This window comes from Magnolia sinica, chromosome 6 (assembly GCF_029962835.1).
Source record: "Magnolia sinica isolate HGM2019 chromosome 6, MsV1, whole genome shotgun sequence".
Classification (NCBI taxonomy): Eukaryota; Viridiplantae; Streptophyta; class Magnoliopsida; order Magnoliales; family Magnoliaceae; genus Magnolia; species Magnolia sinica.
This window is the reverse complement of record NC_080578.1, coordinates 48793497-48810562: the sequence shown is the minus strand read 5'-3', so window position 1 is coordinate 48810562 and position 17066 is coordinate 48793497. Positions and strand designations below refer to the sequence as shown.

General features: G+C 38.6%; 1 protein-coding gene across 6 annotated transcripts in view; it reads left to right on the top strand.

The window, feature by feature from the left end:
• The first annotated feature begins 897 nt into the window (after positions 1 to 897).
• LOC131248753 (uncharacterized) overlaps positions 898 to 17066 on the top strand; it is a 36443-nt gene continuing 20274 nt past the window's right edge. For 4 of the 6 annotated variants that reach the window (XR_009172425.1, XR_009172424.1, XR_009172423.1 and 1 more), the window contains exons 1-5: positions 900 to 1446; positions 1538 to 1616; positions 1700 to 1794; positions 16216 to 16320; positions 16432 to 16511. Coding sequence is in view for 3 of the 6 variants with exons in the window: in XM_058249199.1 (XP_058105182.1) it covers positions 1201 to 1446; positions 1538 to 1616; positions 1700 to 1794; positions 16216 to 16320; positions 16432 to 16511 (605 nt within the window). In the remaining 3 variants the exon portion in view is untranslated. Of the gene's footprint in view, positions 1447 to 1537; positions 1617 to 1699; positions 1795 to 16215; positions 16321 to 16431; positions 16512 to 17066 lie in introns of all 6 variants that reach the window. The other 2 variants (XM_058249200.1, XM_058249201.1) reach the window with 2 other exon arrangements.

Here is a 17066-nt window from a genome sequence, read left to right as displayed (position 1 = left end):
TTAATCAACACTATGAAAGTGACTCCGCCACGCAATCAGTCTAGTCAACTAATCTGGTGGGCTACACTTATGAGAGAAGAAAGGACAATTAGAAAAATGACGAACGGCTCACATTCAACACAAACTTGAAGCGTGCATACGTCATTAACCAGAACCGCCTGATTTTTGAGTTTAGCTTTTATTCATGGCAGGCCCACCTGATACATTGCCCAAATCAATCATGCATGCCAAATCATGGCGTTCTGGAAGCAGGTGAACACAGGGAGGGATGATAAATACAGTTAGGTATGCATCTGATTTAGAAATTTGTTTCTCGTCCACCTTTTGAGGCCCGCCACTGGTGCAAGTAGCCCTCTCTACGCGCATCACTTGTACGAACGTCACACTTACACAAAACATCTGAACGGTTTATCAGGTAACCCCCACTCAAATCAGGAAGGTTTACCCATTATATCGTCTACATGTTTTTAAAACCACTGATTAGTGACCCATCCGAGTAATTTGAGATATTCAAAATTACATTGGTTGCAGCTTGGGCGCGGTTCAGGTGAGGTCGGGGTAACAGCTTCCTGGATGTCCATCCGTTTTTCGCAGATGGAAATATTAGGTGGACCACAACACAAGAAACGGTGGTGATTGATTATTAAAAAGTTTTTATGGGCGTTCAATCACAACTGTTTCCTATGGTGTGGTCCACTTGATATTGGATCTGGTTAGGCACTGTGCTCGTGCCGTAAAATGAGCTGGAAAAACGGATGGACGGCGTGGATATACAACACATACATACATTTAAGGTGGGCCCCACTGTTAGGTCTCATCCAGCAAGCCGTTACCGCGATCACTCTAATCCGCGCCCTTGCAGCTCGCGATCTTATGTTGTGGTATGCACCGTTATCAAAGTTCCCACACGTGGCAGGCCAGGTCCTACGTGTAGAGATGCATGCAGAGATTTGCGAGCCGCGCGTGGGCTTGCGAAACTCACACCTTGCAGCGTTCATCTTCTGCCGGGTTACGTTACGACGCAGACGTAGAGAGAGTGAGATATCAACAAAACCAAAGCATAAGGAAGGAAATTTCTGTTCATTCCGCTTGTGGAAGAAGATCGTAAGGAGAAGAAACCCTAGAAAAGTTTTTAGATTTAAAAGAGGAGGTCTTTTTTTCATTTCACTGTCAATTTTGCCAGTTCGAATCCTGCCCTAGATGGGGTCCTCGGCCGGACAGAGATCTCAGAATCCCGAGAGGAATCTTCGAGAGGAATGCGGCCGAGTCGTAGAGCTCGCTAAGGAGTTGCAGGATTCAGCTTCTTCTTTGATTTCCCAAACGTGGAACGAGGAGCAATCCCTCCGTCAGCGCGCGCTCGCTCTCGATTCCAGCATCCAGAGGCTCCAATCCTCCATCGTATCCGCCATTAAAAGGGGGTCCATCGATCAAAGGGACGCGGAAAAGGTACCTGTACTTTCCTTTTTTTTTTTTGGGTTACATCCCTCTCTATCTCTCTTTGAATTCTCTAATTTTAAAAAAAAGTTATTTTGTGAAGTTGGATGACGAACTATACAAGGCAAGATGTATCATCAGTGACGGCGATGTGTCTTTGCTTCTTCCGAGCAAATCGCATGGTATCTTTTTGTAAATTCATACATGTCGTTTGTTTTTTCCTGTTAGTAACTCTGTTTGTGGCTAATGTGCGCATGATGCTCAGGTAGCTTCTTGAAAATGTTCCTTGGTCCCATCAATGTACGCGCCACTAGGAAAGATGTTCGGTTGAAAGTGAAAGAAGAGTATAATAGTTGCAAGGTATGTTTGTTACATCTCAATTTCTTTTTCTTTTTCGTTTGTTCGTTTTTTTTCTTTTTTGTTGTTCTTGGAAAAAGACGTATATTTTTTAATTAGTACTCGAGAAAATAATTTCAAGTATAGATTATCGGAGTTGCATGGTTTGGTTTTTATGGCATTATAAACAATTGTTGTGTTTATCTGTGAAAAATTGAGTTTTCAGTTGAACTGATTTACTTCATTGCATTGGAGTTTCATGTGGAATATGTTTCGATTGTAGATACGCTTGCATATAAATATGAATTTGCAAAAGTTTAAAGTATCGTCTGAAACTGGTATGTATTGCCAGATTGTACTAGTATCGTCCATGAACTGTACGGCTGTATCGGTTCATATCTGCTTCGAATAGCCTGAAATGTGGCGATATGGGGTGACCCAAGGCCATATTGATGGCGAACCACGGTACCCGATACAGCCATTTTAAACCTTTTGCTGCAACGGGCATCATTGCTCAATACATATGATTTTTCTGTTCTGGCAAGCAATTGGGCCCATGGTTCAGTGATCTGGATGATTGCTGTGGTGGGCCCCATCATTGATCGGCAATGCTCGAATCTCCTTAATGGGACTATTGCAGTCTTCCAATTTGTGGCTTATGAGGTTAAGAACAGTCCACATTCGATTGAAAAAAAAGTTCTAACATTAGAGATGGTCATCCAATATGAGAAAATTTTGGCACATGGTCCATTCGTGGTTGGGTGAAATGGAGCAATGGTTTCAATTGCAAACAACGGGTCCACTGTCACAATTGTGAACCCATGTATGCTGTGCAAAGAAATGGGTGTCACATATCATGTAACTCCTCTTTTTGGAAATGTCAATGAGTGCCATTCATGTTTAAGAAAGTCCTGTTTAGACCAGGAATTCAAACACGCATAGGTGGGTTGTTACTTTGATGTAGAAAATCAAGAGTCATATAGATGGATTTTTCTTACCAAATACTCTTACCATAGATAACAGCATAACAGGATTGTTTATGTTGCAAAATTTCAGTGCACAAGTCAAACATCTCATCTAAAGAGGAAATTTTAGGAAATTGTAGATATTGGAGTTATAATTAATTGAAATGGTAACTTCTTTTATTGACTATCCCTTTTTGTGTTATTTTCTGGGGCAAATTTGTCATTGTTGCCATTGTCAACATATATTCTTTTTAAATCAGGTAAATAAAGTTTTTGATCTTGGTGTTAGAAAATTTTAGTGGACCATTTGGCTTAATGGGCTTAAATGTTCTGTGAGTGTTTGTTCTTCCACATGGCCGGTAATGGTAGCTTGTGGCAGCCAGTTGGTGAAACATACTGTACATGCTGATATCAAGACCATTTAATTATGAGTTGTTAGTGATGTCTCCTTGGGATTTGCAATACCTTTATTATTAGGGTTGGGAATGACTTCTTCTCACCTTCTTCTAGGACCTCTGATTTTATCCTTTAGGATTATTGCAGAGCATAGTTGCCATACCATGGGGAATTTTATTATTATACTCATAGATTCATGTCGTAGGCTAATTTATAATGAAATGGGAATATTGGTTTTCTCGAGGTCTACTGGCCTCACATACACTTTCTCCACACATACCTTTTACGCTGGACATCGAGCTGTGTTAGCATGCAGATGATCTGGTCTAGCCATCAGACTGGCCACCCATGCACATGGACTGCGTGGTTAAAAATCTTGGTAGCAGTGATTCAACGTACATGTGTGGCTTGAGTGACACAACCTGTTCTTAGCATGATCATCTGTGCCGGGAGACCCACCTTCTGCACAACTTAGGTTGGCATGTGGGATGTATATGGGGGTTACCCAACCTCTGGTTCTATGATGAAGTTACTTCTGACATCGCCATTACTGGCTGGAATGTAGTAACCACTAGGAGCAACATCCTTCGAGAGCTGAAGGCCAATGGTCTCTTGTCGTTCACAATGTGTATTGTATTGAGCAATAATGTTGTCCTTCAACTTCTTTTGGATCTTTATCTCATATTTTTATCAACAATTGGCTGAGTGTATTTACCATACTCGAATTAGATCTCTACAGTTTCTACCATGTTTTCTGGCCAATGTTGAAATTCTAGTGTCTGATCTTTTGAGAAGCCTTTTCGGTTTTCTTTTCTCAGTACAAAAAAATATATATAAATACGTTATTGTCTCTTGAGCATGAGGATGTGTCTTTAATTAAGGAGTGGTTTATGTTTAGGAGGCTTTCTCCAAACTAGTTTGTTGGTTTTACGGCACTAGCTAATTTATGAAGGCCATCAGAGAGACATATAGTCATATTTTGGAGAACAACCAGGCAGTTCTCATTCTACCACTTTCAGTTTTATTTTGTTTTTGTGACACCATGTATATTGCTTCCACTGCAAATTTTTTTCCCTTCTTTTACATTGTAGCGCTGATCAGGCAATTTTAGTAACAATGGGAGTGGAACCGAGGAATTGATTAAGATTGATGACCAAGTACCCCAAAGTGATCAGTTTCAATATCTTGGGTCAGTAATTCATGAGAATAGAGAGATTGAGAGGGACGTTGCTCGTAGAATTAGAGCTGGATGAAGTGGAGATGTGCCTCTGGAGATTTATGTGATCATCGCATACCAATCAAACTGAAAGGGAGTCATAGAATTAGAGCTGGATGAAGTGGAGATGTGCCTCAAGAGATTTATGTGATCACCACATACTGATCAAATTGAAAGGGAGATCTTATAGAACAACTATAAGACCAGTGTTGCTTTATGGGACAGAATGCTAGGTAGTCAAGGAACGCAACTATCATTGATGAGGGAAAGTAGACTTAGATGGCTTGGCCATGTGTATTGGGGCTTCCCTTTTTAATGTAGGCCGATACATGAATTGAGTAACATGTGAGATCAAATAGTCGAATTAAAATATTTAATAAAAAAATACAAGCATCGCTATAATTATCACAAATATCATGAAAATCAAAAGAAAACCATGCATAATCCTAGCCTAAGCTACCAACATCGTAACTCAAGATCATTAAATAAAAAGAAACTAGGATCTAATGGATGTAGGAACATCCAATTAGCATAGGATATAGTCTATTTCAAAATCGGAAACTTAATACAACCTAGGGTGAAAATTAGGGTTTTGGTAATTTGGGAAAGTAGGAAATTTATAAAATTTAGGTTTAGGGTTAGGGTTTCGGAAATGGAAGAAATCGGTTTGATATAATGATGGCGGGAAACCAAAAGGGGCAGGTGGGTTTCACACACGTGGTCGTACGGTCACACGTGTGGCGTGGGAGGATGGGTTTAGGTCGGTTAGGGTTTGGATTGTGGATGAGTATGAAAAAGTTGGGTTTGGGAGAAGAAGATTTGGGATGCGAGAATTAAGAATTTGAAGAAAATACCTGGATGTGGAAGAAAAGAGAAGATAATGTGGGGATAGATAGAAACCTCGCACCTCCGTTGATGAAGATTAGCCTCGCACCAATCTTCCTTCCAAATCGCATGGAACTATCTTTAAATCACATGAAGATAGGAAAAGAAAGAAGAGCTTTTCTCTTTTTTATCACGAAATTTAATGAGGGAGAGGTCACACGCCCTCATCTTTTTATAGATCCAAGAAGTTTTAAAAATTACAAAAATACCCGTCTTGTGAACTTTAACGAAAATAACCCTAGTCTAAATAAAATCAACTAAAACACTTCTAATGCGTCCAAATATAAAATAATAAAAAACTAAATCCTAAAATATGATAAAGTCTAAAACTGATGTGGATGATCAACGATTGATGGCCTGATCATGTGATCCATGCGATCCAATAGCCCGATCGTCATGTCCCTCCAATCCAACGGTCTGGATCACTCTATAAAGTAGCTCATGTGCATCTTCCCAGTGTGTGGTCTTTCAGATGCTCGCACATGCACATGGGGTTTTCAGCACGATCATAGGTACTCGCCTAGCCACAGGGGAATCGTCGCAGCCCGCTCCCTCCTTTGATACGTATGTAGGGGTATACGTGATTTGATGTCTTCATCAACTCTCCTCGGTTGAGAAGAGTTCGCCTCTGGCGGACTAAAACTCTTGTAGCGCTCCAAAATATCTGGATCTAAATGCTGTAGCTCATCCTCTATAATCCATGTACTGTTGGAGATCGGCCTGTGCTTCCACTTGACAAGGAATTTCTGAAATCCTCCATGTCAAGTGGAAATTGCTTGCTTATCCACTATGTCTTCTATCTGTTCACTTTGAGCAGGCAAGGAAGGTAAAGGTGGTAATGGCTCGGATGATTGGTCAGGTAAGGGCCATGGATTTGGGACTAGGTCATGGTATGTGAGAGGGTCTGTAGATTGATCAAAAAGTGAAGTAACAGGACCTTTGAATTTTATTAGATCTTCCACATTAAAAGTATAACTAATTCCCATGGTAGGTGGAAGGTCTACTACATACGCATTAAGACCCAGTTTCTGCATTATTTTGTATAGTCCTGCGCTACGCACTTGTAACTTTTTAACGGCCCCATGTGGGAACTGTTCAGGCCTCATGTGAACCATGACATAATCTCCTACTTGGAATTCATGAAACCTGCGATGAGAATCAGCAAACGCTTTGTATTTTTCATTACTTACATTAATTTGCTTCTTGACCTCACTATGCAACTCATGTATATGACGTGCAAACTCATGTGCGGACTCTGATGGCCTATGAGACACAGACATAGGTATGAGATCTACAGGTTTCCTAGGTTTGTAACCATGGGCCATCTGAGTCCGCACATGAGTTTGCAAAAATCCCCGTCTTGTGAACTTTAATGAAAATAACCATAGTCTAAATAAAATCAACTAAAACACTTATAATGCGTCCAAATATAAAATAATAAAAAACTAAATCCTAAAATATGATAAAGTCTAAAATTGATGTGGACGATCAATGATTGATGGCCCGAGCATGTGATCCATGCGATCTAATGGCCAGATTGTCGCGTCCCTGCGATCCAATGGTCTAGATCACTCCATAAAGTAGCCCATGTGCATCTTGCCAGTGTGGGGTCTTCCAGATGCTCGCACATGCACATGGGGTCTTCAGCATGATCACGGGTACTCGCCTAGCCACAGGGAAATCGGTGCAGCCCGCTTCCTCCTCTGATACGTGCATAAGGGTGTACGTGACGTGATGTTCTCATCACTTTTAGCCTTCAACTTGTACAAACTCGCTCCTAAATGGTGGTCTCTATTGCACATAACCTAACCATCCAAGTCTAGTTTTCCTCATATTTTTACCTATTTGTTCCATTCCTAAATTCTCTCGTAAGCATTCATTTTTAATTCTAGCATTCCTTATCTTGCCACTCATCCATCTCAACAACCTCATTTCAGTTACACTCATCCTATGGATACGTTGTTCCTTGACTGCCTACATTTTGTCCTAGAGGCTCATCTTCATTTCTTCCACCCCGCTTGAATTCTATGGGCAACATCCTTGTTGATGTCCCCACTCTCATGAATTATTGACCCAAGATATTGAAAGTGGTCATTTTTGGAAACTTCTTTGTCAGCAATCTTTATTAATTTCTAGTCCAACTATTTTAAAATCCTCTAGATTCTAAAGCACCTCTGCATAAATCTAGCTTTGTGTTTACTCTCTCCCTCGTTTTGTCAATCAAAACTATGTCATTTGCAAACGACATACACTATAGGATTTCTTCCTGCAAATGGCTTAACTTGTCCATAACCAATGCAAAAAAGTACAGGCTCAATTCCAACCCCTAGTGCAAGCCTACTAATGTTTTATTAGCGAATAGTGTGTAGCGTAGCATTCACTCCTCTAAAGCGTGAGGCGTAAGCTACATAGCATGTTGCGTAAGCTAGTTGCTACTTCTAGATCTTTAACTAAGGTTGTGCTTTGTTGCACCAAATATCATTAACTTTCATGATATTTTGCACCAAATTACTGATTAATAATGAAATTTCATGATATTTGGTGCAACCAAACTCAACCTAAAATTGAAGGAAAATATAGGCCAAAGATTAAGTATAAAAATAAAGAAAGGGCAAAAGAACTAATTTAACACAATTACTTGTTTGGTTTACTAAAATCGTTAAAAAGATTTAACTAATTTTTATTGAAGATAGAAAAATGTCAGAAATCATTGAAAACATTAATTATTTTAATATTTTATTGAAAAATAATTTTTAGTATAAGCTTAGTTGCATGTAACATAGGTTATGTAGCATATAGTGTATGCAAATTAGCATGCACACGACTTGAGCTATTTTCGTAAGCTGCATAGCGTTAAGGCCAAGCTACGCTACATAGCGTAAGTACATAGCGCTAAGGCTAACCTAAGCTATGTAGTGTAAGCTACACCTACATAGCATAAGCTATTTAAAACACTCAAGCATACAAAAATTGGGAACTCACTTATCTCTTTGATAGTGGTCCACAAATTTGTTATTGCTCACTCACACATATCTTTAATCATATAAATATATCCTCTTAAAACTTCTTTATCTCAACACCTGCTAGTTTAGCACTAAAGCAATGACGATATGCAAGGAATTTGCAGATTTTGTTTTGAGCCTTTTGCATCCTCATGTTTTTTAGGATAAATAATCAAGAGAGATTGATGTGCATTAAAGGAGAATTTTGGAGGTGCAGGTTTACTACTACCAAGTTGCTAACCTAGCGAATATGCATGTTTTGGAAGAAGAGAACATTGTGACCAAGATACATTAGCCATGGAGGTTTGCAAACATTACGTATGAATTTCGGTATCGTATCGGCTGATATGACTATATCATATCCATATTGGCTTGGTACGATACATGATATGGGTCATTACTGGCCCGTGTTTAAAAAAGAAGTGAACTATATCAGTTCGACATTATTCGTATTAGTTGATATGGGCCGTATTGACACCGATATGTCATATGCATATCGGCAAGACCGATATGGGCATAAGAACGCAAAGCCGGCTGTCATTGTTCATTTTTCTTTCTCGTTTCATTTTTTTTTTTTGCTCAACAATTGTTCTATGCCATTTTCAACCTGATCTACATTTGGTTCGAAGATTAAAACAAGTATTTTGAGCTCAAATCAAAGGATTGAACGTTGGGTTGTCAATTTGGGGAAATAATCAAATTACTAAAGAAATTACTTTTTTGTTTTGAGGATCAAAACAAGTATTTTGAGCTTAAATCAAAGGATTGAATGGCTGGTTGCCAATTTGGGGAAATAAACAAATTAGTAAAAAGCTTACCTTTTTTGTTTAATTTTATTGCAGTCATATGTTGAATCAACATGATTACCCCAAATCAATCAAGTCATACTTGGTTTGTGTTCAATTTGGAGATTTTTACATTTTTTTTTTTTTTTAAAGTAATTGTTGTAATGATGCATGAAAACAATGTTAATACTGCCAATGTTCCCATTATCGATGAATTGTCGATAATATCATCGATAATTTCAGTGTCACCAGCTTAGCGACATCGAAACCCTATTTTTTCATTTCTCTTTTGATTTTTTAGATAATATTAGCGATATGTAGTCGAAAACGATGATTAGAATTTATCGCGATAAAATCGCCTACATACCTATTCGGAATTATAGCTAACTACCTCTTCTTGCCGATTAAATTGATATTTAATTGATAAATATTAGGACTTTTAGCTGGTTATCGATGCAATTATCAATAGACGGCTCTTCGAAAAAAAAAAAAAGGGAAAAAAAAAGAAAAAAAAAGAAGAAGAAAAATAAATAAGAAATAAAAAAGAAAAGAAACTCAAGAAAAAGAAAAAATTAACAGCCTAGATATCGACAATCCAACTTCAGATCTTACTTGGGGAAGTCGATTTTGGCAAGTCCATGTTTATAGGAAAGAGTTAGTATGGAAGGGTGCTTGTGGCGGCCAAGGTGTTCCAAAACGGTAATGACCACCACAATTACTGTTATGATACAAGCCGTAATGGCCGTTACGGGCCCCGTATTGGATTTACAGCCCTTTTTTGTTTTTTGAAAAAACCGTTATAGGACCGTTACGGGGCCGTTACGGGACCATTACAGCTTGTTTTTTCTGTTACGACCATTTCGACCCCATAACGCATAATGGTTATGACCATTATTGTTACGTAACCAATTTTGAATACCTTGGCGGCGGCCGAGTTAGGGTTTTGAAAGAGGGCCTTCGTTTAAGGGCTTTTTGTTTTTAACTTTACTTTTAAGTTCTGTTGAAAATGTGAGTTTTGTACCATTAATAAAAATGGTTAACCACCACTTCACACAAAAAAGAACTTCCACTTAACTTTTAAGTTATGTTTTAAAGTGTGAGTTTTCAACCATTAATAAGAACGGTTCACCCCCACTTAGCATAAAGACTTAACAATTAATTTATCTTTCAAGTTATTTCAAACTATGAGTTCTACACTATTTACTAAGAATGCATCACCACCATTTTACATGAAAAAAATTGCATTCCAAAGAAAACCTTATTAAAAAATATACAAAGTAGATAGGATTGGATGGTTGGATATATAGATGGGATGGATGGATGTTTGAATGGGTAGATGGGATGGATGGATGGATATTTGGATGATTGAATGGGTTGGATAAATGGTTGGATGGTTGGATGGTTAGATAGTAGGATGGATGGTTGGATGGATAGTAGGATGGGATGGTTGGATAGATAATAGGATGGATAGAAGGATGGACAGTTGGATGGATGGAGGAATGGATGGATGGATGGATAGATGAGATGGATGACTGGATGTTTGGATGATTGGATGGGATGGATGATGGGATGGTTGGTTTGTTGATTGGATGGATGGATGATTGGATGATTGGATGATTTAATGGGATGGTTGGATGATTGGATGGATGGATGATTGGATGATTGGATGATTTAATGGGATGGTTGGATGATTGGATGGATGGATAGATGGGATGGATGGATTTTTAAATGATTGGATGGATAGATAGATAGGATGGATGGATGGATTTTTAAATGATTGGATGGAGAGATAGATGGGATGGATGGATGGATGTTTGGATGATTGGATGGGATGGTTACATGGATGGATAAATGGGATGGATGTTTGGATGATTGGATGGGATTGATAGATGGATGAGATCATTAGACAGTTGGACGGATGGTTGGATGGGATGGTTGGATGGATTGGTTGGATGGGATGGTTGGATGGATGGTTGGATGATTGGTTGGGAGGGGTGGATGGATGGTTGGATGGGATTGAATGGATTGTTTGGATGGTTGGATGGGTTGGATGGATGGATGGGGTGGTTGGATGGTTGCATGGATTGATGGAAGGATGTTTGGATGGATAGGTGGGATGCGTAGATGGTGTTTGGATGGAAGGACGGTTGGATGGACAGATAGAAAGGATGGATGGATGGATAGATGGGATGGATGTTTGGATGATTGGACGGGATGGATGGATGGTTGGATCATCATGCATGATGCATGTGTGTTGTGTTTATATGCTTATGTATGCATTGATGTATAATGTTTGGATGATTGTACATGTTTGTTTGCTTGTCAATTGGTTTAATGAGATTTATTATTAAAATGATTTCTTATGGCAACGTGTTTTAGGCCCCCATTAAATGGAAAGGTATTATGTATGCATTTTCTTTTACAAATTTTTTATTCCTAAATATGCAAATATGTGTATTTAAACATCTCCTAAAGTTTAATTGAAAAAAAAAAAAAACAAAATCCACCATTTTCTCCATGTTTCCTCATGTTTCTCCCACATTTCTTGTTATCGGCGATATTATCGGTGATAACAATATTGTTTCTTTATCCCCAGCCAGTGAAACTTGTAACAATCCCAACAACTCGAACACTGAATACTACAAATGTATAAAGCAAGTAATTGTTGTAATGGTGCATATAAACATTGTTAATACTATAGATCTACAGATTTTACATATGCATCGCTTATATAATTTTTTTTTGAACTTTTTTTTTTTTTTTTTTTTTTTTTGTATTTTTAAGCCATTTTTGGGCATTTTATGAAAAATTCATTTTTTTTTTTTTTTTCAAAAATTAGTTTAGGGAAATGTTTCAAATTATTGATCTATTCAATTGATCTAGGTACACTAGCAAATGATAGTTGATTGTGCGGTGGTAGTTATGGATGATGATGATGATGCATGGGTAGAGAGATCCTTCAGAAGTCTGGCATATTCTTCTTTGGACAGTTTTACTATATCACCTGAAGTACTAGGCTTAGAGGTGGAGGAGATAAGCTTGAAGACTACCCTTGGTGCCATCATTAGAGGAACAATCTTGATTTGCCTAGGCAGACTTACCGGTAGGATTATAACATGTGCTTGTTGAGCGGTTTCAGAGACCACAGTGAGTGCACTGTCAATTGCCATAGCCATGGCCATGGCTACCACTAAAATCTGTACCATGGCCTCCCTAATTATCTTGGCCTCTAAAATGACCTTCCCCTGTACATGTTTGTTTGCTTGTCAATTGGTTTAAAGAGATTTATTATTAAAGTGATTTCTTACGACAACGTGTTTTAGGCCCTCGTTAAATGGAAACGTATCATATATGCATTTTTTTTTACCAATTTTTTTATTCATAAATATGCAAATATGTGTATTTAAACATCTCCGAAAGTTTAATTGAAAAAAATTCCACAATTTTCTCCATGTTTCCTCATTTTTTTCCCACATTTCCTGTTATCGGCGATATTATCCCCAGCCAACGAAACTTGTAGCGATATCGACAACTCGAACACTGAATACTATATATATATATATATATATATATAAGTAATTGTTGTAATGGTGCATATAAACAATGTTAAGACTATAGATCTACGAATTTTACACATGCATCACATATATAATTTTTTTTACAACTTTTTTTTGTGTGTGTATTTTCAAGCCATTTTGGGCATTTTCTGAAAATTTCATTATTATTTTTTTCTTTCAAAGATTAGTTTAGGGAAATGTATCGGATTATAGATCTATTCAATTGACCTAGGTACACTAGCAAATGATGTAAGACAAACGATAGTTGACTATGCGGGGGTAGCTATGGATGATGATGATGATGCATGGGCAGAGAGATCCTTTAGAAGTCTGGCATATTCTTCTCTGGACAATGCAACTATATCACTTGAAGTACTAGGCTTAGAGGTGGAGGAGATAAGCTTGAAGACTACTCTCAGTGCCATCATCAGAGGAACAATCTTGATTTGCCTAGGCAGACTTACTGGTAGGATTCTATCATGTGCTTGTTGTATGGTTACAAAGACTATAGTGAATGCACTCTCAATTGCCACAGCCATGGCTGTGGCTACCACTGAAATCTGTACCATGGCCTCCCTAATTATTTTGGCCTCTAAAACGACCTTCCCCTGTATCTCTATGACCAAAATGGACACCACGACCACGATCACCACCACGATTCCCCCCATTTTCTCTACCAAATATAGACAAATGCAGAACGATTTGATGAAGATGAACTCTTTACACTGACCTCACATTGAACACGAGCAAAAGCTTTAGTGGTAGATGGGATTTTGCTATCGTCAAGAATCTAAGCTTGGATAGGCTAGAGCCAAGAACGAGACCGAAAAGGAATTTGGCAACCCGAAATTCCTTTCTCTACTGTCGCATAGTCTCATAATCTGTAGATAGGGGCCAATATACATTTAGTTCCTCTGAAATCCTTGCTTGGGTAGAATAATACTCTCCAACACTCTTATCTTCTTGTTGAAGAGCAAAAATACTCTAAAGTAACTCGTAGATCCTAGTTAAGTTCTTTTCCCCATAAATACATCTCCTTTAGGTTATTGATGCAGGACAATTAACCACATGCTCTAAAAGCTCGAACTGATAGAGCATGGCGAATCAATCCCTTTATGTTATAGCATAGGCCCCACATCCCATGGGTTAGGACCTCAGCCGAACCCCCTTTGTGGGCCCCACTTCACATGGGTTACGATTCACATGAGCCACCCGCTTCACATGGGTGGGGCCCGCCTCACACTAGTCACCCGCCTCACATGGGCCGCCCCCCACCTCCAAGTGTGCAACTGCATCCCCCAAGCCACCCCACTCGAGCCCGGTGCAAAAATGCCCCCGCATTAATCACCCTTGGTGAGGAGTCTCGAACACAAGACCTCTCGCTCTTATACCACTTTGATGCAGGACAATTAACCACTTGTTCTAAAAGCTCAAATTGATAGAGCATGGCGAATCAGTCCTTTTATCTCATAGCCCAGGCCCCACATCTCATGGGTTGGACCTCGATTGAACCCCCCTTGTGGGTCCCACTTCACATGGGTTCCGCTTCACACGAGCCACCCGCCTCACACGGGCCGCCCACCCCGAGTGTGCCCCTGCATCCTACTTGCCACCCCACTCGAGCCCGGTATGAAAATGCACTTGCATTAGTTATCCTAGATTTCCGTTGTTGTCTTCAAAACAATAAAATCTGCACTAATTCGAGGCTCCATACTATCCATAATAAAGCTCTAATTTGGGGATCCTCTGCCTCCCAATCTTCTTAGTCTATTGAACTTCCGTTAGTTTTCGGGGAAGTCAAATATTTTAATTTCCTTTACTCCTAAGGAATACCTCAATTGATGTGGTGCACTGTAAGTAATTTGTCCCCACTGAGTTTAGTTGATGTAATATGAAATTTTATTGACTCAGAAGGAGACAAAAGACTATTGGCTTCATTCTTAACATCCATTGATTAATGAAAAATCAAACACCCAAGGAGGAACAAATAACTTTAACTTACCCCACGCATATTTCAAAAACTGATATATCAATGAACACGATCACTTGATGGAACTTCTTGTTTCAACACCTTCACACATATATTGATTCTTTAATCCTTGCAATGCTTACCTTTAACACATTTTCGATCTCAAATCTGACCATAGACACACGATGCCCCACTTTTGTCCACCACGATGGATGTATATGACAGTGGGCCTCACACACATTCACGGGACATGATTACACAGCCCACCATACAGTGTTGAGAGAGATTCGAGTAGATCAGCCCCAATAACCTTAGATTTTCACTGCAAGACAATAATATGAAAAAGAAAAGAGAAGAAACGTTGAAGGAGAAGGAAGAGATTAATACCATGTGGATGGATTGAGAAAGGAGGAAAGAAAAGAAGTAAAAGAGAAGAAAGGAGAGGAAGAATGAGAGAGGGAATGTACATACGCCCCCACCTCTCCCAAGTCTTTTCACATGGTTTTCAATATCTATAAGAATGCCATTAATAACAAAAGCTTAAATATCCATTATATCCTAAAGCTAGATGGGCCAAAGAATGGGCCATATAACAGTCTGCATTCACATTCAATAACAATTTCAAATGGCATCTAAGCCCTTGCTTTTATATTTATGATTCAGGATGGCACCTTATGGAGTTGTTTACTTCTCTAAAATCAGTGGTGAAGTAGAATTCACATCTTTAGCTTGACTGCTGCATTACAACGTGAAAATTCTGGGGTTTAGAATATAGCTTGTAGTGGTTTCAAAACTCAACCCAGCTGGCTCAACTCTTATATGAATGTTGTCAAGGTGAATTTGCTTTTAAAAGAACTTATCATCAAGAAAAAATGTGTTTAGTCTTTTCATATTTTTATGTTTTTAAATCTCTTATTAATTTCTGTTTATTTTATTTTATTTATTATTATTATTATTATTTTTTTTTTTGTTTTTTTTTGGAATTTTAAGGAACTCAAGCATAAAGTGAGTCCTGAGTTCAGTCCGGGGTGCATAGACTAGCAAAACTTATGATTGGACATTATCTCCTCTGTTTGCATCATATGAATATCTGTTTTCCAAAAGTTAGCCATTTAAAGAAGGAACTTGCGCCCTTATCAGCTGTCCGTTTTCTTAAAAAATGTTGCTTCTCCCCCTGGAAATGCTGTTTCAAGAGTATAGGAATCAGCTACTTGATAATTATCTTTTGACAAGGCATGAGAGCTTTATTTTTTTCAATATCCATATGACAATATCTCCCAACATTATCAGTTGAGATTGACTGTATGCCGTTGAGAAAAACATCTCCCAAATGTTACCAGTTGAGATTGACTAAGCATTCTGTATTTAATTTCAAATCCTGTGCATGTGCGAGCATGTAAAGAATCTTTGAGAGTGCTCTGACTTGTCAGCTCAAATGTAGGTTTGGGTGTAAATGCTTACTGTTTTTATTTTATTTTATTTATTTATTTCATTTTTGATTACCATCGAAGCTTCTCTCTTATTCACACCTGCTGCAGTTTTGTCACAGACTGTCGAAGTGAATGGTTTAAAGCCAAATAGATTGCCTATGCACTTGTTATACCTCGCCACAGTAGTTATTTTGAATAAATACAGTATGTTGATGAGCAGCACCGTCTCTTGTGGTGCAGGATAGAACAGCCTTTCTCTTTCTGCTTTTGCCATCAACACTACTACTGCTTAGATCTTGGATCTGGAATGGATGCTTTCCAGTCTTACCAGTTCAACTGTACCAGGTAACAAATGTCTGCTACTGCAGCTCAATGCTTGCAATTAAATCTCTTGCTGGCAGTGGTAGTCTAACAGAAGATCTTTGTAAATTTAGATTTGAAATTACCATTTTTCAGGCCTGGCTCTTATTTCTCTACACGAGTTTGGCTTTGAGGGAGAACATATTGAGAGTAAATGGAAGTGATATTCGTTCATGGTAATAAGCTATAAATACTCTTGGTGTTGAACTTTATTCAACTTGCTCTTCGAACTGCCTCTTTAGTATTGAATTCTCTAATGGAGACATGTTGTGGCACATGACCGCCCCCCCCCCCCCCCCCCCCAATTGGACTTGGTTGTTGAGCCTTTGCTGAGTTGGATGGTACTGTGTAACATTCACAAGGTTGGTTCTACTACAACTAACCAAAAGAAAAGGCACCATTTAATTGGGTTTGGGGGTGGGGGAAGGGCATTGACATGCACCAATCTGCAAAAAAAAGGAACATTGATACTTTCACCCCTCTACACTATACATTGAGTGCTTTGTGATTGCTTTATAACTGACAAGAATTTTCTATGAGCTGAACTGGTATTAACTTTCAGATACTAATCTTGTCTTGATAGTGCAAGACAATGTGTTCTTGATTAGTGGGTGATGGAACTATTGTCATGATCCACTTGCATCTCCAGTCATTCCTCTCTCTCTCTCTCTCTCTCTCTCTCTCTCTCTCTCTCCTCCCCCAAAAAAAAAAAAAAAAAAAACATGATTAAT